Source organism: Tachypleus tridentatus, chromosome 10 (assembly GCF_004210375.1).
Source record: "Tachypleus tridentatus isolate NWPU-2018 chromosome 10, ASM421037v1, whole genome shotgun sequence".
NCBI classification, from domain to species: domain Eukaryota; kingdom Metazoa; phylum Arthropoda; class Merostomata; order Xiphosura; family Limulidae; genus Tachypleus; species Tachypleus tridentatus.
This window is the reverse complement of record NC_134834.1, coordinates 70166764-70192964: the sequence shown is the minus strand read 5'-3', so window position 1 is coordinate 70192964 and position 26201 is coordinate 70166764. Positions and strand designations below refer to the sequence as shown.

Genomic DNA, 26201 nt, shown 5'->3' with positions numbered 1-26201 from the left:
TAAAGATTATAAGATTGGCTTCTATGTTTGTGTTAGGGTAAATACGTCATAGGATATTACAATTCATTTCAAATGCATTGTAGTTTTCTATACTTAATTACGTAAATAGATTCTCGTAGATTTTGATACGTTAACTGTAATTTTTGAACCAATTTGGATAAAACGAAAGTAAAATTAACATTTTGATTTTTTGTTTTTTAGGAGAAAAGCCCTTGCCTCATTCGTTAGGTTAGTTACAAAGCTTTTACACGAACTACGTTTTTAGTCCTACGACTCGCTGATAAAAAACGAAAATAGACTTCTAAGTTACTATATGTTGAAAAATACACAAATATTTTCTATTTTGATTTAAAAACAATAAGAATAATAATATTTTTATTCATGGAAGGAAATAAAGATGAAAGTGAGAAGTGTATAGACTTCGCACTCAGATGTCTTAAGGAAACAAATACCGAAAAAGCTATCAGATATTTACAAAAAGCTGAAAAATTGTATCCTACTGAAAGAGCTAAAGGTGAGAGCATTTGGACTACCCTAAACAAATTTTATGTTAAAAATAATTTTTATTATCCATTGCAAAAATAGAGAATAAATGCAGGTATTTAACAATAGGTTATCATGAGATTTTGAACTGAAAGAAAAACATTTTCTTAAAACAATTTGGAGATTTTTTAACCTATGATCACTTTCTGAAAGGTTTTTAACTTTTATATCAGATGATATAAATATTAGTAATGGTATTATAATAATTAGTGGAGACAAAATTCAGGTGTTCAAAGTAATGGGTTTGGATATCTTTTTCTGGCATTGTAAATGGAGTGTTTATATGATGGAATGAAGATATTGAAGACATGAAAATGAATATGTTTAAGTTTGGAAGCTGAGATATGTATTTTTAAAAAATTCTTCTGGTTATAGGCTTTTGTAACAGTGGTGTAATGATTTGTGTATGCTGTTAACTTTTTGTAAACTTATTTTGAAAATATATGTGGATGTGAGGGACTGTACCTTTAACATGATCTTGTTTATTCAATAACTTTTCAAAACTACGTAGACCAGAACTAAAATTTAATTTGGAACACATCATACCCAATTAAATATACTGGTCTAACTAGTAGTATGCCATGTAACAAAACAAAGTTATAATAATTAGAATGCATTAATTCATCATTTTTATACCATTACTGTTAATGATAATTTTGGCCACATTTGGAGTATTTTGTTCAGTCATGGGCTCTTCCCCTTAAGAGGGAAATTAACTTGTTGGAAAGAGTTCAGAGTAAGTATAGTAGGATTTTGGATCCAGGATAATGTCTCATTGAACAATGTCTCACCTCCATGATCACTGATTCTTGCTTTAAAACAAACTAACTTTTGATGTTGCATTCCTATTTATAAATACAGAGTTGTGCAAAAAATTGGTCCTTTGTTGTATAAATTTAACATTGCTTTGATAAAGCATAAGATGCATAGTTTGTGAAAAATTATAAGACTTGAATGTGATAACCAAATGAAGTTGACCACCAAAATTTGTCTAGTTTTATAAATAGTTGAGAAGTATTTTTAAATGATGTTTCACTTGTGGGGAGTTGCTCTGAGGTTTTCTTTACATGAATTGAATCATCATATTTTTTGTGTTTTTTTATATGTCTTTCATATTTTCTAGTAATTGTTTGAACATTTTTAGTCTATTGTATTAGACTGAAAAATGTGTTTGACAATTGTTTTTTGAAATAGAACCATTTCTTTTGAGACACCAAAATTATGCAACAACATGTAATTTCTCATGTAGAAAATACAAGCTATAATTTTATCAAATTTCCTACCTAATCAGATTCTCACTTGGAAACAAATACTTTTAAAGTAATTTTATTGATATAATTGAGTTTTCACTTGAAACAAACAAACCTAAAATTGCAAATAAACTTTCAAGATGTCTTAAAAAAGTAATAAAAAATAAATATAAAGGTGAACTGTGGAAAAATATTTGGGTGAGACATTGTTTTTCTTTTCTTTCCAATACCTGGTAAGACATTGCCCTTATCCTGTAGTAGGATTATGTATGAGATAGAGAGGTTGTATCTTGTAGAAGAACAGGTTAGGATCTTTTGAAATTTTTACTGAAAAAAATTTATAGGAGATGTAATTGAGGTGTTTAACATTGCTGAGAAAATTGGTAGTACTGATGCTTTTTTTTTTTTTTGCACTTAATGTTGAGAATGGTGGTACTAGGGAATACAGATTCATGGTTATGGCAAAATGGGAATTATTTTCAGCTAAACCTGTATTATTATTTTTTTCTGATAGTGTGGTTGATCTTTGAAATGGTTTGACTTGAAACATGGTCAAGTTTAAATGAAAGCTTGAAAAAATTTAAGTAGGGCTGGCTTTGAATTTTTTTTATGCTTATTTCATTTTAATGGATTGAGAAAACTGAATTGAGTAACAGGTCCCTTGTTATCTGTAAGCTAAATGCTGTGTTATTTTGTTTCGCACATCCATCACCATGAAAAAGAAAGACTTAAACCAAATTTTATTGAGAAATTACTAATTCCTCTTAAACTCTTCTAAAGTTTTTAAGTGTTGCTAAAAGGAACTCAGTCTGCAGGCTTATCACATTGATGAAAAATAAAACTGTCTGAACTAGAATCAAACCCATTGTTGTCAAACCTGAAAGCTGTTTCCTCTAATTGTATTTTCTTATGAAATGTAGTACAAAGAAAGCAGAGGCCTATGTGCTATTTGTATCTCAGATAATCTTACAAATTATTAGAAGATCACCATTCACCTTTTTTTTTTTTCTCCTTAAGGAAAACTGGATTAAGAGACCTTAACATATCTACCACAGGTATAGCTGAGTGAATTATTCAGTTAATATAACTGATTCTCTGTGAGCAACAGAAATACTGCTTAGTGTCTCATAAATGAATTTATATATGTTATGATGATAACCAAGCAATGAAAATTAGTGTTGGAGATTATTACTGTGTTTGATTGTTTAAAATTATGGTTAACCTGATTTTCTTGGAAACAATGAATTAATTGAAATTGGTTGTTCCAGTTATTACTGTTTTTTATTATTCCATCAGTTGTTGATTGAATTTTATTTATTTTTGTTATTACTGTTTTGGATTATTACAATTATTCAGGTAATCAAAATATTGCAATTTTTCTTCAGCTCAAAGCTACATAAATGGAGAAAGGAAGGTATCTCATGATTTGAGGTTTTTTTGTCAATTCCTGTTATCGCTGAGCTTGCTTAGCCTGTCTTTGTTATTCCAAAGCTATTTAAGCTATCTGTTGCTGTCACTAGGTTTGAAATTCTAACTTGAGGAAAAGTAAATGATATTCAAAACTAAGTGTCCAATTTCTCTCTGTCATCTACTTCTATTCAGTGTTTCTGGATACCAGGCCATGTCAATATTTGCAGGAATGAGCTTTCTGACATTGCAGTTAAGTCTATCTGCTTTGATACTATCACTGCTGTTCCTGTTCCATACATCCAGTTTGCAATATCCCACATTTTTAATGTCATGCCATCATTATGATCAGAGCAACAGCAACATTTTAAACATATTTTTACAATGGGTTCATTCTTGACATTGGACAGTGTCATTGGCAGTGGTTCTATCTCAGTTGTGTTTTTAAATTTTTAAGAGCCATTGGTCTTTTTAATTCTGTTTAAAATTTTAATTTGAAAATTGGACTTTTAGGATGATTCCTTTTTATATATTTCAATGATTTTACTTTTTTACCTTTTTACCAGTTGTTTGGTGCAGATAGCCCAGTTGCCTTGTGCCTATAAACACTAAACAACCAACCAACCAGTGTAGATATTGATATGAGAGGAGGTAATATACTGTATTGGGAGTTATGATTTTTCTATACTGAAAATATATTTCTGATAAACACTTACATTATCTCAAGATTCCCACTCTTCCTTTCCACTGAAAACTGGTACTTCCATTTTCTGCCAAAATTCAAAGTGATAATTCAATAGAATTTAGTATAGTGAGTCATATGCGTCAAGAGGGTATGTCGCACTCTTATTGCTTAAGAGTTGTCACATGATGATTTTCATGACAGACTGACTAGAATCAGTCAATTACAGTTGAGGAGAGATAAAAGGCTTGTGGAATGCATAAACAATTTTTTGCATATAGAGGGCAACATTAACAGCATAAGAAAATTATAACTTTTGTATGCCACAAGCCATTCATTCCCATCTACCTCTTGATTAACATGGTTTAATTAATTTTTGCATGCAAACTATCATGTTACAAATTTCCACCATTAGAAACACCACACGTTCATGTGACTCCCTCTGTGTTATTCGACCTATCATTTTTCGATTGGCAGTGCTCATGTTCAAACCTTTAGTTTCTGATCTTTTCAGATTGTTTTTTTTTAATCTTATTGATTTACAGGGGTTTAGAGGGGTTCCACTGCACTTTAATTGACTTTACTATTTATTATCCATATTGGTACCAGTTTTAACTTACCCTGAAATGGAATTATTTTATTTTTCTACTTGGTTATGGAACTAAATCATTAAATTATAAACTTTTTCATCTTTTTTATTTGTTTTTACCAACACATTTGTGTTTGGCTATTCATTTTGAATTATGTATTCCAGTGTTGAAACTTGAATTTCAAAAGAGTTTGGGCAAATAGTATACCACATACAGCAGTGGTACAGTCTCCTATTTATAATTCTCTTATTTGACAGCTCCCTCATTAGGATATCTTTTGGATACTTTCAAAGGATACTTCTACTTTATGTAGTACACAAGTCACTCATCGTATTCAATGTGGGTTTCAAGCTACGTATATGAGTTGAAGTGAGGTACCTTGTTGTAGTTTATAATTTTCCTGAATTGAAAATATAATTCTGATAGGTACTTAATTACACTTACACTTTCTACGGTCAGCTGGTGCTTAAATTTCTGCCTAAACATGAAGTGATAATTATGTAGAATAGCAAAAAGGGAGTCATGTGAGACATGGATGTGTAACACTTCTGTTGTTTGAGGTTTATTGCAAAATAGTTTGCATGCAAGAATCAGTTGAACCATGTGAATCAAGGGATGCATGGAAATGAAAGGCTTGTGTCATGGGAAGACATTTTTGCAAGTAAAAGGCAACACAACACTGAATGAGAATCACTGTGTAAATGAATGGAAGTAAGGTACCTTGTCAGAATTAATGATCATAACTGATTTTCTTATTAGACAAAGTGGTACTTGTCAAAGTAAAAAACAAGTATTTTTTATATTCTTCAATTACTTAGATTTAAAGTTAAACAACATAAAATCAGAATAACATCAATTTATTTTGTAAAATAAAACTTTAGATAGTTCTAACATTATCTAACAAAGTTTGAAAACCATTATGAAATTAATAAGAATAAAACTTTAAAATGTATTCAGATAATATTGTGTTAACAAATAATAATGTTTAACTTCACTACATTAGCTGCAGTAATGTTTGATTATTACAATAATGGTATGATATCAGTTAACTATATAAAATGATAGGTTTAATAGTCAAAGTTTCAGCATTTTTATAATGAAAGAAGATACTTGTATTTTAGTAATATAGTATTTTGGATTGATCAGTGTTTTCCATATAGTCCTAAAGTAACCTATCTGTTAAAATAAGATTTATATTTTATAAATGATAAGTTTTGTTAGGTTATAATCCAGCAGTTTCAGTAGCTATATATGTGAATGGGAGTACCTGTCAGAAATACCATTTTAGTATAGGAAATTTATATTTTTCCATAGTTGGCTAAAAAGTATTTAAGTAACCATGTAGTTATAGGTAAAACACTTATGATCCCAACAATATTGTCATAAACACTTATAAATGAATAAAACAATACTTAAGTGTTTGTATTAGTAAACTTGGAAATGCATACTCAGGATTATTGTCGTAAGAAGTGAATAAATCTTTCATTGTTTCTAAAGGTTAGACAGTGCAGTTGCATTTACCTAAAAGACACATTTTCTTGTACAATGCTTAGGGTTAAAAAGTTAGGGTTAAAATTATAAATTATTATGCTTAAAGGGAAGATTTTCTCTACCTTTTCATATTTTTTAGCCACTTGATAAAATTAGAGATAAATTCATATGTTTACTATATTCTAACAATATTGTTTTATATAATTTAGATTGAGTCCCCATTCTTCTTGTTTTACTGAGATATGAAAGCAAAAAAACCAAACCTATATTCACATCTTATTATTATATCCTGCCTTTCAAAAAACCTCACTAATATTCTATTCCATTATTTATAAATGAATGGAAAGAGAATATTTTAATTTTTTGAATATCTTATAAAGCTGATTTGTTATTATGACAGTTTATGAATTTCTCAGCACAGTTTCATTCTTTGCTATCACTGAATGACCTTGACTAGCCAACAGAATTATTTAAACTTGGTTATAGTTTAATTTGTAAACCAGTTAAACTCTGATTGTTCTAGAACATTGCATTCTTTATATTTTGTAATGTTTTCTGCTGTAAACTGCAATAAATAAAATAAATTGAAATAAATAAAAAATAAAATACTGAAAACAACCCTACCAAGTAGGATTATCTTTTATTAATACTTCAAGAGCAAAAAAGGAAGTAGAAAACTTACAAATATGTTCTAAGTTTCTTGTTTTTTAGTTATGGTTTATTTTTTGTAATAAAAGTAAATAAGGTTTCAAAGCTAAAAACTTATTAGGTTAGATAAAACTTTTTTTTTGTTATTGAAGAACAGAAAATGTAAAAATTAGAAACTTAATAAGTGCAGTAAGAAAATTTAATTGAAAAAAGTAAGTGAAATATTTCTCTATGAAGAATGTATGCAAGTTGCTTTGGCATGGTGTAATTTGTTACTTTGATTACAATAATTTGCTCATGTCAGATAAGAAAAATGTTAACATTTCTTCCACTATAAATGTTATTTGGAATAACTTTTTTTTTTTTTTTTTACTACTACCGAAGTTCAAAATTATTTTCAGCAATACATTTACTGAATGCATTTGGCAAATACTTTTAACCTTATCTGTTGGAGATCATTGTATCAAAATATCAAATGAACATATTTTGACATTAGACCATGGAAAGTTGTAGTGCTGTTTGTATGCAAGTCTCAGAGCAGTGCTAAGAGCATGCACTTACAAGTTTGCGAAATTTACTGTAATGCTTAGCTGTGCATTTTAAGTAAGATTTTCATAGATTTTTATAACATATTGTGCTTTATGTACTAAAAACAAGTTTTTCATTACTTCAGACTTGATGAGAAAACTGAATGAATATACAAGTTCTAACAACAATAATAAAGATTGTCAAGCTGAAACACGTAGAAGTCCTTCACTCAAGAGACGGAAAACTTCAAACACAAGGGTTTCAGAAGAGGTTCACAAAGAGGAAACTAAAGTAGAATATACCAATGAACAAGTAGAAGCTGTTCAAAGGTTTGTTTGGTATTAAAACACACCAGAAAAAATTGCTGTTTATTTTATATTTGAATGGTATAAGTTTTTCTCTTTTTAACAGAAATACTACTTTTATCATGGGTTTGTTTAGGATTGAGATTAATTAATTTTGCAACATATTTCTTCAATTATTAATATACTAATTTATTGAATTCGTTAACCCATCATTATAATTAATGACATCTGTGAGTGTGTAGTATTTTCAGGTGCAAGAAACTGCCTTAAAAGTAAATTACTAGGTTTTACAAAAGATATTTTGTTGGAGTAAATCTAAGTTGTCTGACTTTAGACTGAGTATTTTCATAGAAAGAAAATGAACACATGCAAAAAAAGAACAATTGAAACAGTATATTTGATAAACAAAACAATCAAAATGTGTATATTTAATAAGAATTGTACCTCAATTGGTGCTTCCAGAGAACTTTATGGGAATAATATTAGCCTTTTGAACTGTGAAGTTTGAGGAAACAGCATTATATAAATGGACTGTAATTATATTATTTCCCAGGGAGTATGAAGTACTTTCTTAACTGTTGGTAATTTCTATGAAAAATGTAAAGGAAGTTGTTATCTCAAGGTGTCAGTTAACCTGCTATTGGAATAGATCACTGTCTACTGCTATGTATGCTATGTTTAAAGAAATCTTTCTCACACAGGAAGGCACATATGATATTTTAAGTGAATGACCCAGTTCAGTAGGTAACTGGAGCGAATGAAACGTATCACCATCCATATTCAGTGTTATATAGTTAATACTTCATACACATTTATATAAGAAAATTTTGATAAACAGTATTAAACAAGTGGGTATAAAATGTGCAATATATCTGCAGATTACAAGCAAAGAAAAATTGACAGCAGGATTTCTGACTAGTTTGATAGCTTCAGAGCAATATTTCATTATAAAGTTTTTGTGTTGTTGAAAACAAACCTAAATTTCTTTTGTATAAAATAAATTATTAGAAAACCTTTCTGTGTTTATTGTTAAGTCTTATTTCTATGAACATTAATATACTACTACAAGTAGTTTTTAGTAGCAAGAAAACCTTTGTAAACTTTGAATGTTTTTCCTATTCAAGCATTATGAAAATGTTGTAACTTTTTTTTATTGATGTTTTGAGCAACTTAACTGAGATTATATTTTTAGTAGTTTATTTAAACATTTGGAGATAAGAAAATGTAAAAAAACTTTATTCCTCCAAGTGATAAAAAATAAGAGCTTGGAACTTTTTTATTGCCATTCCAAAATTTCACACAACTTTTATATCTGTATTGTATGATAAAATATATTGTGTTATATTAATTGGTGTGTGTTAATAATTTACAACTTAAATTTAAATGTTTATTTTGTTTTCAAAAATATACAGGAGGAAAATGACAGAATGGGAGTAGAAAAAAATTGGGGGGAATGAATAGTGTTAGGGTAAAGGTTTCTTTGGTGGATATTGAAAACAAGATTGCTGGATTTATAATGGTGCATAGTAATAAAACAAAGTTGAGGCTAAAACAGATTTGGTTAGAATTTAGTCTTTGGGTTATAGATTTGCCTCTTTGGCTTCTTGCAGTGAGAGATAGATAATCATTGTGTTTATGTCATGGAGAACTCTTTGTATGTGTAAAGATAGTTGTGTATAGTGAAGAGCATAGAGTGGAACTAAAATTTGTTTACCAAGTGTTGAAGCACAGGACATTTTAGTGCATATAGGAGTGAGGAGTGTTGGGAATTATAAATCAGAAAGTTATTCATAATGTCTTCAAAGCTTTAATAATAGAAGTAGATGTGTGGCCCTTTTGGGAATACTTCCTTAGATCATATATGGTAATGATTTTGCAGAATCTAAGGCTTAAACAAAAGGTGATGTGGTTGAACATGCAGGAGTATTTTCAGGGTGAATATCATGGAGTTGGCTCCATTTAAACAGGTTACTTAGTAGGAAGCCAAGGGAAGCTCTCAATAAATAAATAAATTAATTAAAGTTTAACATGAACTTGCCTAGTAGTGATAGAGCTTAGAAGACTGGGAATAAATAAATTTGTGATGATAACTATGGCAGCAAAGAATTTGAAATTAGGAGATTCAGATCCTAACAAAGTAAATAATTGTTTATATTTAAAGATAAACTTAAAAAAATTAAGAATAAGCTTATTATTTATTTTTATAATGTTAAGAGCATTAGATATAATAATGGATGATTTTAGGGCTCTGGTTGAAATGGAAAACTATGATGTAGAGGAAATAACTTGTTTGGATTTTGAGAACATTGGTAATAAGATTTATTTCAAATTTCAGGTTATAAGTTGTTGTGGTTTTCTACACCAAACGGTCAGAGAGCCAACCAGGACGCAAATATAAATTTATTGTTAACCAATGATGTTATGGTTGTAAGGTATGAAGTGTAGGAGTATTTTGGGAAAAGTGATCATTGCGTAAGGCCAAAAGAAAAAAAAAAAAGGTTTTGATTGCATCCATTTCAAACTTAGGGTGGTGAAGTAGGGGCACTCTTTTATTTCTAACCATTTCTGAACCATTTTACTGCATAAAGTACTAAAACAGAACAACAGTAATATAAGATAGCACAATTCATCTTTTTATTTGTTTGTATTTAAGCACAGAACTACACAATGATCTACCTGCACTGTTCCCATCATGTCTATTGAGCCCTCATTTTAGGATTACAAGCCTTAGCCTTGGGAGGGGCACAGTGTACCTAAAAAGAAATTATCTTGACATGTGAGTGATCTACTGTGGATATGCTGATACCAAGATGATATATCATGATATTTCGTTTGAGATGTGTCATGTTACAGCAACTTGCAAGGAAAAAATTGTAATGTCACATATTGCCCAGTAATAACAAGAGGGGGGGGGGAACTGTGGTATCATGAACACAGAAAAATTTAAAGTACATGTTGGTACAAAATTTAAAGTTTTATGTAGGTGAGACTAGATCATACTCTTAAAACTGAAAAACCTGGTAAATAAAATATTTTCTCCATCAACCCCCACCCTAAACAACAGCTCGTTAAAAGTGCATAAGCAATCATCTGTCAGCATTGTTTGCCTACAGGAAACCAAATCAATTTAACTTGATCACATTATGAAAAAAGCTTGAGTATAACAGTAGCACTCACATCCTGAAGCTTATTCTTGTTTGCTTGTGGTACTTGCTTGTGTGAAAAAAAAATCCATCCCATATTTTTCATTAACACATAAGTATAATATTCTATAATGAATATTTAATCTTATGTAATTTTTATAATTTTGCATAAAAATTATAAGTAAGCATGCAGTTTTATCACGGTGCAATAATGTACTATCAAAAATATGATCAACCTGTGATTTACAATTAATTTGTATCGTTGCAGTATCATCATATCAGGGTAATGGTGCATCTCTATGACCTATCACTAAAAACATTTAGGGTTGGTACCATTTCATTGTTGTTTATATCCCACTCAAATACCTTAGGCAAATTCTAATTTGCAAATTTCTTCAACTTCAATGCACCCTCTATCTCGGTACTGTATTTTGGCACCTCATCTCGAAAATGTAATCACTTTTTATCAACAAATCATTTGGCACAGGTTATTTTTAGTAACAGGAGTGTTGTGATTATTTAGTATTTACGTTGTGAATTTGAGTGAGGTTGACATTTCTATGGTTATATTTTCAATTATCTTTATATGTTACTTAACCAAACAAACAAAAACAAAAAAGGTACCATTAGGTATGAATTACTGAGTTAATGTTTCTACTACAGAGGTAGACCAGACCCCTTTTCTTCCACTTCTGCTATCTGGGTTATTCTTAGTCAAAGCTCTCCATGATATGACCTGTTGTGGTGAGAGGGAGCCATATATGTGGACCAAGGGTGTCTCTCCAAGGTGTTCTGAAGTGGCTTTTGCTGATGACCTGGGAATGTGCAGTGAGAATTAGACTTCCTTTTTCCTGGTTCCTTCTTTACAAATTCAGCATCAACAAAGGATTGTTTTTATCAGTCACCTCCAGCCCCTTTTCTTCAGTTAGTTAGTTGGGTTAGTGAGGCTCTGGGGGTCTCTCCTATTGCATTTGATTCTACTCTTTCTTTGTTTGCAGAAGGGACAGTAAGTGACTATTTGGTTTTTCTCCATCTTCTGATACTGCTGTTCACACTGAAGACTTGCTGCTCAATTACATGATGGGATAGATATATCTTGCCCCTCATGTTTATCAGATCAGCAGAAGAAGGTATATCTAGATTCTCAGTGGATGGACCCCATTTTGAATCTGTGGTGGTCTGGATTGGAACTTATGGTCACTTTGAAAATATCACAGTTTTCTTGCATTTGTCTAACACTCCCAACTGTCCTGAGGTATTTATCTTCAACGTTTGTCTGAAGCTTGTCAACATTCCCCTCAGCAATTTGAGGATGAGTTGGAGATTTTGCTGATGTCTACCTTAGTCAGATTGTCTTCTGTTGTTCTTTCTTTGGGTTCCTGGCTGGTTTGTTGCTGGGATTTATTGGGTAGAGAGATACTTTTTTAGAGAAGGTTCACTTACCATTTTCTGCCCTCAGAAAGTTATGGGAAGCTCCTTCTCTTATCTCAGTTCCATGTTATTTGCTGGAGTTTCAGAGATGTTAGAATTTTGATTTGATACTGCCTATTTACATTATTCTTTATCATTATTGGTTTTTTTGTCTTTCTGGCTTAATTTGTGAGTATTGGCCCATAGTGTTTCCAAAACATCCTTCCTTCAGTTACCAGGCCTATTGTTTCCCATAATAGGGTCCATCTATATTTTGAGGATTTTTAGCTCTAGCAGATGGATGATGTTGGCATCAGTGGATATTCTGTGAGCAGGGTAGCAGTGGGAGCTTGATAACATCACTTTTGGACATCTAAAGTTCTTTCACCAGAGATTCATGGGTACTCTATGTTCTGGCTTCAGGGTTGGTCAATTTACATCACCTCCACCTTTGTCTGCTCAACCTGTTGCCTTTCCACATCCAATAGATTCTTGTCAAATGGATTACAGTCCACAGGCTATAAGAGAATTATTAGTAAGGAAAGGCAGTAGAGATGGGTGATCTCATTCTTCTGTGATTTTATTTCTATTTATTCTTGGTACCCAAAAATAGATTGGCATCCAATCATTGAAGTATTCCTACTCAACCAGTTGTTAGATTTTCCTCAACTAACAGTGGAATCTTTTCTCAAATTATGATGGCATTTTGCAACAGGGCTCTGGAAGACCAAGTTTGTCTCTATTATGTTTCCATTGCAGAATCTTCCCTGAGGTTTCTTAGGCTTTTGTAAAAGAGTTAGATGTTACAGTTCTGAGCTCTTACTTTTGATCCTGAATCAGCACATGTCTTTTGCAGGGTTGTTCAAGCTTCTTCTCATCATTTCCATTCCTTGGGTTGTGCACACATCGTTATATGAATGACTGGCTACTTCTGGCTCCATCCTGTCAGTTAGCAGAACAGCACACATATTCTCTTTTCAGAAGCCACAAAAGCAGGCTTCCTTATCAGATTAGAGAAATATGTCTTGTCACCTACACAATATCCATTTGGATGCATTTTTCAGGATTCACTCAAGTTGTGCTCAACTAACTCCTATCAGGCTTCAAGCTATGGAAATAGCTATCAGGCTTTTACTTTGTCTCCATCTCCTACTGTGTGGATAGTTCTCTTTCGTTTGGGAATGTAAACATTCTCAACCCTCTCACACCTTTTGAATGAGCATATATTAATTCCCTTTAGTGGTCATTTTGCAACCCTTGGATCATATAATCCTATCCTCTGGATCATTCAGTCTTCTTACTCAGGAGCAACAAGATTTCCAGTAGTGGTTGGATCAGAACAAGACTACTATTGGGGTATCAGTATACAATCATTTCATCCTGAGATCCATCTGCTCATAGATGCATTTCTTTAGGAATGGGAGGCATATCTCCAAAGTCAAGAGTTTTGTGATATTTGAATGGAAGATGAATCTACCCTACACTTTGGTATTTTCAAGCTCCTTACTTTACGCTAGGCAATAGTTCAAGGTCTGTCTCTCTTGAAAAGGAAAATTGTCATGATACATTCTGACACTTTCATGGTGGTATTTCATTATTTTCATTAAGGGGGACACATTCACTAGGTGTTTATTTTCGTACATTCGATTTTCTCTGTTGGGCTCACTCCGACCTTATCAATTTCTCAGCATGCTATGTTCCAGAAATGATGTATTTAATTGCAGATCATTTATTTCATCCCAGCCATATTCTTCCACAGAATGGGTGCTACATCATGAGGTTTTTCAATGGATTTACTTTTAGTTTGGGTCTCCAATGATTGATACTTTTCCAAATCATTGTAATTCTCAACTGTAGTTGTTTTGATCTTTGATACCTCATTCTCAGACTTTGGCAATAGATGCTTTCAGTTAGGACTGGACAGGTTTACATCTGCATGCCTTTCCCCTGATTTGGCTATTGTTCTGGGTTCTGACTATTGCTTGTTCTACTTCCTGTCAAATTCTCTTGGTTGCATCTTTTTGACCAACTCATACATGGTTTCTGCTTCTTCAGTATCTGCAAAAATGTCTACCTCTACCTATTCCACATTGGCAGTTTCTGAGACTAATTCAATCAAACATTCTTCACCCAAATGTTTGTAAATAAAATTTTCATGCTTGGATGTTATGCTGTCCTTTATCTAACACAAAGGTTTAACTTCTAATGTTTCTCTGTACTTAACTAGATCTGTCTGTAATTCAACCACAATCTTTTATCAATAGGAATGGAATATGTATCGTGAATGGTGTATAAAAAGGAATTTAAGCTCTCTTCATCCAAAAGTGTATCTATCATATCCCATTTTTTTAACTTGAGTATTTGACAGTGGCCTTATTTTATCAATGGTGGCTTTATATAGGACATTCTTTTCCACTATATTTATGTTTTATAAATATTAGAAAATTTTTGACTCTCCAGTTCTATCTGGTCTACTAAAATTCTTTCATATTCTTCAACCCAAATTATCTTTTCAGCTACTGAATTTGGATTTTACAGTTGTTTTACCTTATCTTCTGTTTTAGCCATTAGCTTTGTGTTATTTGTTTCACCTCTCTTTTAAATTGTATTTTATGTTGTTGTTTGCCTGTGGATGTTGTCATTCAGAGTTCTTTGTAATCTGTGTGCATGGGACTTTATATCATTCTACATTTCTTTGTTTTGTGCTCCTATATCAAGAATGGAAGAAACATTTTTTGTTATGGACCACTGGGATTGAGTAAAGATGCAGTTGTTATGGTCAGAGGTATGGATTATTGGGGCTTGTTTTTGTTTGACTAGTCTTTTGAGCATGATGTGAGAGCTGTTCCACTTTCTTGGCACATCCTGAATTAAGTTGTGCTGGATGAGCTTTATACCTACCGAATCTCTCTCAGTTTGTGTGAGATAGAAAATGAATGTTTAAAATGACCAACAATAGATTGTCTACAATCAAGTATGTCTTTAATAGACTTCTGCTTTTGTTTTCCATCGTGTGTCACAAGTTGTAGGGTGTGAGCCATGCATCTCACATTAGTTACTTTGCTTAGATTTCAGACATATGGGATGTTGTGGTCATTGTCTTGAAGCATGAGGTGAACATACTGAGGTTGCAGAATAGAAACATGAGCTGTCAATCTCAATTTCTATCAATTCACTGTGCAGTTATGGTGAGATAAGATGCTTGGTTTTTTTCAGAAGTCTTTGTGTATGTGGTAATGCTGACGTGGTGTGAGAGATTCTTCACAAACAGTTCTCAGTTTTCCTTCAGCTTCATTGCATAGTTTTGGGATTGCAAAGTCTTAATGTTGATGTCAGGATAATATATTATAATGAGGCTCTATGGTGGCAATTAAAAGTTTCCATGATTCATTTTTATTAACTAATTATGGCTGCTTATCAAACACATCATTTCACTAATTATACCAGTAATCAATGATGGACATGGATCATGACTGGAGAAGGGTTAAATCTTCTGAATACAATACTTGAGAGTTTGCATTTTACTCCTCTTGACCATTGAAATATCAGCTGCTTGTTTCCTTTTCTTGTTCTCATTTTTGTCACTTTGTATGGTTGTAAATTCTCTTTGTGAAATGAAGCTAGATGATTTCCCAGTGATTTGGTTCCAAATGTTTTGGGTGATGTACCACCTCTAGATGTAATTACGAACCAAAGGATGCACATTGCAAAGTGATCCACCTTGTGTTCCTTCAAAAAATATCTCCAGACTGAGCTAGCCATGTTTATCATTAAAATGAAAAATTACAGAAACAGCATGTTAAAATAAGTTTTTGATTAAAAAAAACTGCATGATAGTGAGAAGCAGTGATGAACTGAATTGGAAATCCTGGGGTCAGTAGCAATGTATCAGGTGGAAAACTAAAGAAACTGACAACTTTGGAATTTAATTTTTATTAGGGTAGAAAATTTGAAAATATCTCACCAACTCCATGTGATTTCTCTGGCCAGTGAAAATAAATGCAGAAACAGTGATGTTGACACATTTTAGAATCATTATGCCAATTAATGTCAAGCTTGAATTTCTAAAACCTCAACCCTTTTTGTTTTGAAAACTCCCACCTTCCCATTAATTCACATCTTGAGCCATGCCTCTTATTAACCCCTGTTGTTTTCTGAATCCTGAATTTCAGTGTGCTGTCAGTTTATGTTACTCAGAACATGTTTTTTTTACCTAAATCGATTACTGATTATAACTTTTAGTATGTGCAAGTTTCCACAAAGATCAGGGCTTAGATGCCATTTTCATTTGCCCTGATTCATTTTTTTTTCTTTTTTTTAACTTCAGCACTTAGCTGAAGCTAAGTATTACTGGATAGTCAAATACCTGGGCAGGTACCAGTGCATCCCTATTATTAATGCATAAATAAATATACATATGTGTTTCAATCTGCAGTAATATTTAATTTGAAATATGTAGAGAACCAATACCAGTGAAACATCAACATAAACAGAAGTGTTAATGTCATATTTTCATTTAGTTATGCAAGTGTTTCCAAATACCTCTATAAAGAATAATCACTAAAACTATAGGATGTTTTTCTGAATAGGTTTTTAAAAAGAGTACGCAAAGTTAAGTGAGAAAAAACTAATTTTTTAAAACAAACTTAAGACTGTCTTACACATTCAGGCAAGAAAAATGTGAAGTAATGATACCCAAGCAATTGGGATAAGAAATTTTTAAAATTAAAACAAAGGTTTTGTATCATCTGCTGAAACTGTTAATACTTATGAACAACTGTTATTGCAACTTGGCCCTGAATCTGATAATAATAAGGGTGTGTTTTTTTTCTAATCTAATTCATTACATATTTTCTAAATATACATACATCTTTATCTGTTTATCATTTTTATTTGCAGTAACCACTAATAACATTTTGCTTTCCACCATGATATACTTGTTATTTATATATCTAGTCCATCAGATGAAAAACATACATAGGGGGTGCTTGGGTTTGTAACAAATCTACAGCTGTATTATTTATACCAAGATTGTCAATCTCTTTAGTTTTAAGTTTACAGATTTTTCATATTGAATTCCTTGTCTTACTGTAGGTAGACATGTTAGATTTTTTAAGATTGTATGTTGCTTTTGTCAAGTTATGTGTATTTTATAGTTCTATCAGTATCTTGGATTTCCCAAATTAAGATGCTGTCAACCTGAATTTGCAAGGAATGTATCAGTCATTTTGCAGACACTGCTCTGTTGTTCAAATTTCAGTGTTTCCTGCTGCTGTTGTAATTATGATGATATCTTGTGGTGGGATATTAACAAGTCATACTCCAAGTGTTTTGGTTAAATACTATTTCTCAATGCATTTCCTAGAGGAATCTTATTTGGCTGTATGTCTGTCTGTTTATGAAGCAAATGACTGAAACAACTTTTCATTAGATAATTACTGGATGTAGGGTAACAGCTTGATTTTGGAGATTGTTTACAGGTTGTTTTTTTCAGATGCATTTCAGAATTTATTCTCTCTTTCCTAGTATTTATTTCCTCAAACATTGCTGGCATTATTGTATGTTCTGATAGCTGGTACCATTTCTACAGTTTTTCTGTTTATTTTAAAATCTTTAGTAGGGTAATGTAAAACACCAATATTCACAGGACATGATCATTCCTCCAAGAAAACATGTACTGTGTAAGTTAACAGCAAACATAAGAAACCCCTTTTTATCATACCTGTGTTCAGCAGCAGCAGGAATAAATATCAAATTATTTTTTTATACATGACAGATATTGTTTGTGTTTTTTCCAAACAGTTTGTTTTGCTGTTCTGAAACTTCTTTATAATCAGCAAGAATATTAATTAACTGTTTTTCAGGTATGAATTAGAACTTATGTTTGTTACACTTGACCTCAAAAGCTTCAAATGTCTTTTTTTTTATTTCTGAACAATTATTTACTTTTCTATAACACACAAACTGCAAAATACCAAAAGTACACATAAGTGATTTATTTTATCCTAAGTAATATGTATTATAATCTGAAACTATATTAGCAGTTAATCATATGTGTAATTGGAAAGTATTTAATACATTACTGCAATTATACTTTTGACTAAGCTAGAAACACAAGAAATATTTATGACTTGTTATGTAAAGCCAAATATAAAATTTGAAAGTCTGATAACCAATGCAAAATGTCTGAATTCAATACAGTATATAAAAGACAAGTAATGTTTCAAATTTATCTGTTATAAATATCAATGTTTCTTCCTGTTTTGTATAAATTCACTGCTCTCATTAGTACATTGTTTAAAATATTAGGGTTCATTTATATTATTTCCTTGGGTTATAACTGAGTTTTACTTTTTTGGGTTTTGACCTTAAAGTGTGAAGGTATACTTGTTGCAGTACACAGTTCCATAGTATCATAGTAATTAGTTTCTGTTTTCATATTACTGTGTTGATGTTATTGAATAAGACCTATCAGGATAATGAGTTAAAAGGCAATGTAGGAAATATATTAGGAATTTTTAAACGTAAAGCACTTCTATTTTAAGGTAGACATATGCTCTTAAAAGTAGGGAAAGGATATCAGGGAAAAATCGAGCCTTATTAATGTCCAAAGACAGAGGAGAAAATCAGAGATAAATTTCATAACTTTGGGAGGTTTAAAATGCCAGATATGTTGGAATATACAAAAGTTATGAAAGCTTGGGATTTTGTTAAAAAAAAGAGAAAGAGAGAGAAATAAATTTAAGAAATCGAATATGAATTGTGGGAAATAGCTGGCTGGTAATGTTAAAAGTGACTGATGTTTTTTTCTTTTGAATTATGTTAAACATAAGCAGAATGCTAGAATGGGGATTAACTTGTTAAAGGATGTTGACTACAAGTTTTTTTTGTTTAAGGTCATGAGTTGTCTGAGATTTTTAAATGTTCCCTTCTGATTTTTTAAGAGAAGATAGCAAAATTCCTGACAATGAAAGTTCTGTGGGAAATATTGTAATTGCCCTGAATTTACAAAGATATTGATTGTTTGGTGATAAGTAGAAAGACAGATATTAAAAGTTAATACAGTCAGAAATGGACGTTTTTTCCCACAAGGTTTAAAGGAGGTTATGGAGCAGAGGTATGTGCCTTTCTCTCTCCATTTTTAAGTACCAGAAGATGGTATTATCAGTATTCACTCAGTCTGTGAGTCATGCTGTGGGAATGTTGTAACATGATGTTTCAATTCCACTATTCATTAATAAAGAGTTGACAGTCAGTGGTTTTGACTAGCTGCCTTCCCTCAGTTTATCATTTCAAAATTTGATGTGGCTAGTTTAGATAGCTGTTGAGTAGCTTTGTATGAAATTTAGTAAAGCAAACAATAAATATTTACATTTCTTATTGTAACAGTTGGAGAGTTGTTAATGCTACTCATTTTGAGGTAGTGAAAAGAATTGCCTAGGAAAATATAGACCAGTTAGTCTTGTACTGCATTAGTGGAAATTATTCTAGACATTCTGACAACAGAATTTTTGCACAGTCATTTATTGAAATGTAATTCCATAAAAGAAAGCCAGTGACAGATTTGTTGTAGGGAAATTTTGAATTGCTGATCTGTTATCTTTTTGAGGATGTTGGTGGGATGATGGAAGGGGTATGGACATGATGTACTTAGATTTTTAAAAAACTTTTTATAAGGTGTTACATGAAAGATCAGTCAAGAACATTTTGTTGGTAGGAGTTGTGGATAGACTACCTAATCTTGCTGTGTGGTGATTGTGGGAGAAAGTCAAGGATAGTTGTTAATGATGTCCATTTCAGCTGGACCTCTTTAACTGATGGAGTGCCTTAGAATCAGTACTTTTTCTTATTTTTCTTAGTTATATAATGATAATGATAGGATACAGTTACTACAGTTTAGTAATTATGTTTTAATAAGTTTACTTATTAAACTCTTAGATATTTCTAATTGTATTGCAGAATGACTGAGTCAGTTAATAAGTTGGACAGATATTTAGCAAATGGTCTTTAACTGTAATAAGTGTAAGACAATGTTTTTAATATAGATGGGAACCTGATTCAATAGCATGACTGAAGAAAAACAACAACTTTATCGTGATCATGGTTAAGTCACTCACTCAAGCCATTGAGTCAATGTTATGTTGCAAGTAGTAGAGCTAATTAAATTTTAGGGTTTACAGACATATTTATTAGAAGTAAAAAATTATATCTGTATACAGTTCATTAGTAAAGTCTTAGTGTTCTATTGTGTACAGTTTTGGTCTAAGAAAAGGTTTTAACATACAATAAAGGGTTCAAGAATGATTCCAAAGATGAAAGTGTTTTCTCATAGAAACAGGTTAAGATCTTTTATTTTCTTAAGATAAAATAAAGGTTTAGAGGTGATCTTATTGTGTCAGGTTATCTGGAAAACTGGTAGAACAAAGGTATGAATTGTTTATTCTGTATTCTGAGGATTAATAGTAGGAGAAGATGCAAATTTAAGATTGAGCTGCAGTGAAGTTTAATTTTTATAACTGTATGATTGGTTTATGGAATGAGTCGACCCTGCCAGTAGTGGAGGCCAGAACTACTGGAAATGATGATTTATTAAAAAATAAAGTGTGGTTTTAATGTGTGTGTGTGTGTGTGTGTGTGTCTTGAATATCTGTTTTTTTATTGTCATTAGATTATGTTATAGTATAATTTAGATATAGTTAACTTGGATATGCATTGTGCTAGCTTTTTATTTTTTTACTTTTTTATTTTTTCTAAGGATTAAACAGTGTAAAAACTACTATGAAATTCTAGGAGTCTCCAAAGATGCTGATGAATCAGAACTTAAAAAACAGTACAGAAAACTAGCACTTCAGTTTCATCCTGATAAAAACAAAACACCAGGAGCAGCTGAAGCTTTTAAAGGTAAAGATTGTAACTGTGTAATATACTGACTTTAATTATTTTGTTTTTATAATCTCAAACTTACAACATTTAAGATTCAGCTGTATTGTTTTATGTAAGCTGAGTTGAGTCTTCAAATACCACCTGATCTTAATTTGTTTCTTAAAGATTCCAACTATAGAAGATTGTCTGTAATTCTTAATTTTTATAGCTGTGGTACTTGTCTTTGGTTTTACCAACCATTACAACAGATGTATTCTGAGCTTTACAGGCTAATTGGCAAAGCTCAAGGTTTCTGATGAATTCCATCTTTCGTGGAAAAAAGATAATGCTGAATTCTGTTTCATTAAAACTTGTATTGAGTCATGAGATTGATTTCTGCTGATTTTCAGCTTAGTGTTAAAAATAATTCTAACTTTATAAGACAACATGTCATCTTTATTTCTTTAAGTTGATAAGTAGAAAGCAAATAACTGTTATAATACTTTGTGATATAGTTCACTCTCTTGCTATTAAATTTGATTGTGCCCTTCCAATTTTGTTAGGCATTTTTATTGCTTAAATGTAAATGAATAAGTATTAATACTTCAATTCTTTATAATATTCGAAATTGCTGTCATAAGAAAAGCTGTTCTTTTTATTTTTTATATTTCTTATAACTGATGGTTTTTGTAAAGACTAAAAAGGAAACAGTATGGGATCTATACATCATGTAAACATCTCATATTTTATTTAAAAAAGAACATCATCCTCAAACAATGTTTGATTTAAAGATTAAAAAGAGCAGAGTTGATGCCCCAAAGCGAGATATAGTCTTCAGAGCTTTAGCCCCTCCTAGTTATTCTAGATACAGTTAAAATAGATAATAAATTTTAAGAGTTTCTGTTAAATGCAAAGTTATGAATATTATACAAATACTCTGAATCTTTCTTAATATCATGTAATCAAACATTAAATTATTTCAGTCCTGTGGCCTGTGATGAAAATATTGTAAATGTGAGTCAACAAAAAGATTATTTTGATTATTTTCAGAACAGCTGTTTCTAAGTCACTAGTATTAAGACTGACATAGCTCAGAACATCTTTACATTCATACTTGTACCTTTGGCTTAGTGTTATTAGTTTTAAAACTGGAAACATTTGGTTAAGATACCTTGTATATGGATCAGGCTTTCTTAATTGTCTGTTTTTCAACTTTGAAAAACTTATGAGGAAGATTTACACAGTAGTTATATTTTCAAAAATATAACTACTGAAAAATCTTATGTTAAAATCTTAGTACTCTGGCTTCTTTCTATCACATTTTTCCACTTTGATGAATATGACTACTGTTTTTTAACATGTTTTCTCCTTTTCCAGATTATATTTTACCTTGAATAAAAAAGCAAAAAGTAAACAAATTGTAAAAAAAGTTTTTTATTTTGTTTTTTTTCTGTGATAATATTTCAGTTACTAACATTGTGTGCCACCCATTCCAAAAGTACAAAACCCAATGCCAAGATGCATACCATGTCTGTATGTTAGCAAAGACAAGTATAGAAAGTAATGTTTAATTCTTCACATTTCTATAGTAAATCTAATTATAGCAGGCTGATATGAATAGTTATTTTGTGTCAAACTAATTCCACAGATGATAAATATAAGCTTTTTTATAAAAATGTGTCATTATACTAAGAAGTGCAAAGCATATATGAGGAGTTGAATTCAAATAATGATTTCCTTTACTTATTCTCTGAACTCCTTTTCATAAACCTCAGTGTCTTCAATTATCGGTTTTTACAAATAGACCTGTAATAACACTGCACAACAAAGTTTTTGCTTCTTGAACACTATTGGGTGTTCCTTATAGATTTTTGGCTGCTGATTACGAAAATCACATACAAATTGGCCCATCATATACCGTTTCATTGAAATAGTCAGTTTTTCTACAACATAAAAACAATATCAAGGCAACTGGAATCCATCAATGCTTGCTGACTACTGTTGGACACTACAACATGATGCACTGGACATTGAATACAAATGAAAATCAGGAGCAAAACACATTTAATTATGTTGAACTTAATAGTGTATTAGAAACATAAACACAATTAAATATGTTATTTCCAGTAAACAGTTAACTGTCTATTTCTCAGAGTTCCGACGTGATGAAGCAAAACCAAAACTATGTTTGTGCATAACCACCAGGTAACTGTCACAATCAGCAAAAACTTTTCAGGAAGCAAAACTTTTCCAAAAAAATTGTTGTGCAGTGTTATCACTCACAGATTTAGCTTTAATTTATCAGTTATTTCAACCTAAAACTACCACCATTCACACTTTATACATGTCAGTTATACAATTACTCTTATGTAATTCCACTTTCAAGAATTTTTTTGCAGCAAAATGAGTTGATTTGTGACCATTATATTTTAAATACACATTATCCTAATCCATCTGCACATGGTAGAAACTAAATATGGCAGGATAAGTATGGTGCACTCTATATATTCCCCTCTGAAATAAAGGAGAACACATGGAGTTCATAGTTTTTTGTTTGATTGAAGAATACAATTTACTCATACCTTTTTAGTTATTATAACAACAAATATCTGTTGTGTATAATGATATATAACAAGATGACATAATTTAGATATCTACATTAAATTTATTCAAAATTTTCTAATTATTGTCTTGAAATAAACACATGAAAGGGAACACATTATGGCAATGTATTATTTTGGATATTTTTATATGTGAAAAAGTAATGCGATGATCAACTAATAACAAATTTTTGAAACATAAATGTTTACTAATTAATCACTACAAAGGCTTGAGTCATACTTGTATTTTTTGTGTTTGTGTTATTGCTTTGAAATTAAATTTTTCTGCTGACAACTTGCTGATTTTAACCATTGTTTATTTTCTTGATTTGCTGGAAAACTTAACAATTTAAATATGTTTGGTAAGGTCTGTCCATCACGTATCATTTAGAAAGTATTATGTATTTGTGTATAGAATGTACTCAGAAAACTTTGCTCCAGAACACTGACAACATTAAATTGGATACTTACCAAAACCTTGTTCATATGTGAGTGACTTGATTACCATATCAATAGCTTTATGCAGCTGCATATTTTGATAAAAGAAAAAAAATGTACATTGAGTTGATTTTCCACCATTTAGATATATAAAGGAAATTAATGCAGTCTCATTGAAGGTTGTACTTTGACCTTTAGTTTCATGTGGACCACTACGAATAATTAGAGTTTAGCAAAATGACAGATCACTATATGATTTAAATAAGTATAAGTATCAATACATGAGAGAGAAATCATGTTCTACAATGGTACTTTGTCTTGGATTATACTAAAATAATTTAATCCAATAAGAAAAATATTACAAAACATGGAATTTGTATTTTTGCTGTAATGTATTAAATTTAGCTGTGGATTTGTTGTTTTTTTGGAAAAACTTTTGGAAAACATATGTTGGCTGCATTAACCAAATCTATCAATGGTTTCTGCTTTAGCAATTGGGAATTCATTTGCTGTGTTAAGTGATCCAGAAAAAAGGAAACAGTATGATCTCTATGGTTCTGAAGAGGTTCGGGCAAGAAGGAGACAGAACCAGTCTTTTCAAGATGGCTATTATGATTATAATCGAGGCTTTGAGGGTAAATGTATTTTTAAGTATAATTTCTACATTTTTCATATTCATTTAAGTACATTATTTCCCAATATTAGTTGATGTCTATATGTATGTATAGAATGTGAGGAATGAAAAAATAATTCTTTATGCTAAATAGACAAAGCAAAATATTAACTTATGTATGTCTATAGAGCAGTAGACTAAGATTCAATTGGAAAATAATCTTCAAGTCATTTTGCATGAAAAATAATAAGTATTTACACACATGCATTGCAGTTGAGGATGCATGTCACCATCTTATGACTTGAATTCTGCAGTTCATTTGTTCATCCTGAGGAGAATTTGAATTCTGTGTCCTGACACTTTCCTTTACTATGTCGGTTTTTCACAAGTCTGATTTGGATCTTACTCTTTTTCTTCTATTAATCATTTGAAACTGTGAGATTGTTGGGGTTTTCCTTGTCCTCCGAGTTTACTCTTCCCTTTTTGTTGGAGGAGGGAGACTTTAATTTTTCCTCCTTCCTGATTTTTATGGTTCAGGCTGGTAGATTTACTGTTCTATTCTGTGATGGGATAGATAGACCTTGTATCTTCCTTGTCTGTTTGCTTGTTCTAAGTCTGGCAACTAGGGAAGGGGATACATACACCTTTGCATTCTTTTGTCCTCTATTTCTCACCTCTGCAATCAGTTGTAATCAGGTAACTTGTTTTGGCCTATCAGAGCTTAAAGTGTTATGTGACCTGCTTTACTTCTTTTGTGGTGATTGTCTCTACTGTGTATATCACTGGGATTCTTCTGTTTCCCTCAATTTTCCCCATTTCCTTAGAGGTGGATTTCCAAATATCTCTTTTGAATATTTGGTCTTTCCAGGTAAGGTATCTGTATCTTCTGAGTTACATCTCATTAGATTCAGTACATTTGTCTTTTGCTGTCCATTTCATTTATTCAATGAGGGACATTTTACAGGCTGTTATATAGACTTCTCCTAATGCTTTTCTCTCATGTCCTTTACGTGTTCTGATAGTTTTCTTCTGGGAGTTTTTCCTCTGCCATATATCTTTTTTAACAATATCTGCTGGATTATAAGGAAGACGGGTACTTTTGTTACAATCTTTTCTCTGTATTTTCCAGGGTCCCGTACTTCTAGCTTTCACTGGATCCCGCTTTGTGGCAAGTGTTGCCTACACAGGTGTGCTTTTTGCAGTCCAGTTCCATAGTAGCAACCAGTTTTATTATTATTATTACTGGTTGCCACAGGCTTTGTGTAATTGAGGTGTTTCATAAGACCATCTAGGTGTGTATTAGATAATATTACCATATTATCATGGACTGTTATACATAAAGCTAAAGGGGATTCTGCCTGTTTGGGATCAGTTTGCTTTACAAAAATTTGGGGAACTTGGCTTCCTCCACTCTTTGAGCAAAGGGCAAAGTTATAGTTCTCCTACTTGGGTCCTTGGATGTTTTTCCAGATGTCAGTAGGAGAGGCACCAGCATCTACAGGCCTTTATTTGTAATTCTGATTTGACACTATGCTATTTGGTTGTAGTTTGCATAACCCTTCTCTTTTATCAGTGTTGGTTTTGTATGTTGTTAGTGGAAGGAGGTGCACTGTTTCCTCATAATTCTGAATGTCTGGTTAAGGTTAGCCTATAATGATGATTACCATGGACTATTCCACCACTGGTATAGG

The 26201-nt window shown here is 31.5% G+C and overlaps 1 protein-coding gene across 4 annotated transcripts in view; it reads left to right on the top strand.

The window, feature by feature from the left end:
- The first annotated feature begins 16 nt into the window (after window positions 1–16).
- The window catches only part of LOC143229521 (dnaJ homolog subfamily B member 12-like), a 41856-nt gene continuing 15671 nt past the window's right edge, over window positions 17–26201 (top strand). Inside the window, exons 1-5 of one of the 4 annotated variants that reach the window (XM_076461981.1) lie at window positions 17–228; window positions 389–514; window positions 7285–7468; window positions 20753–20898; window positions 24389–24532. In XM_076461981.1, the coding sequence (XP_076318096.1) occupies window positions 7290–7468; window positions 20753–20898; window positions 24389–24532 (469 nt within the window). In that variant the 5' untranslated portion in view covers window positions 17–228; window positions 389–514; window positions 7285–7289. Of the gene's footprint in view, window positions 515–3826; window positions 3852–7284; window positions 7469–20752; window positions 20899–24388; window positions 24533–26201 lie in introns of those variants that run through there. The other 3 variants (XM_076461982.1, XM_076461979.1, XM_076461980.1) reach the window with 3 other exon arrangements.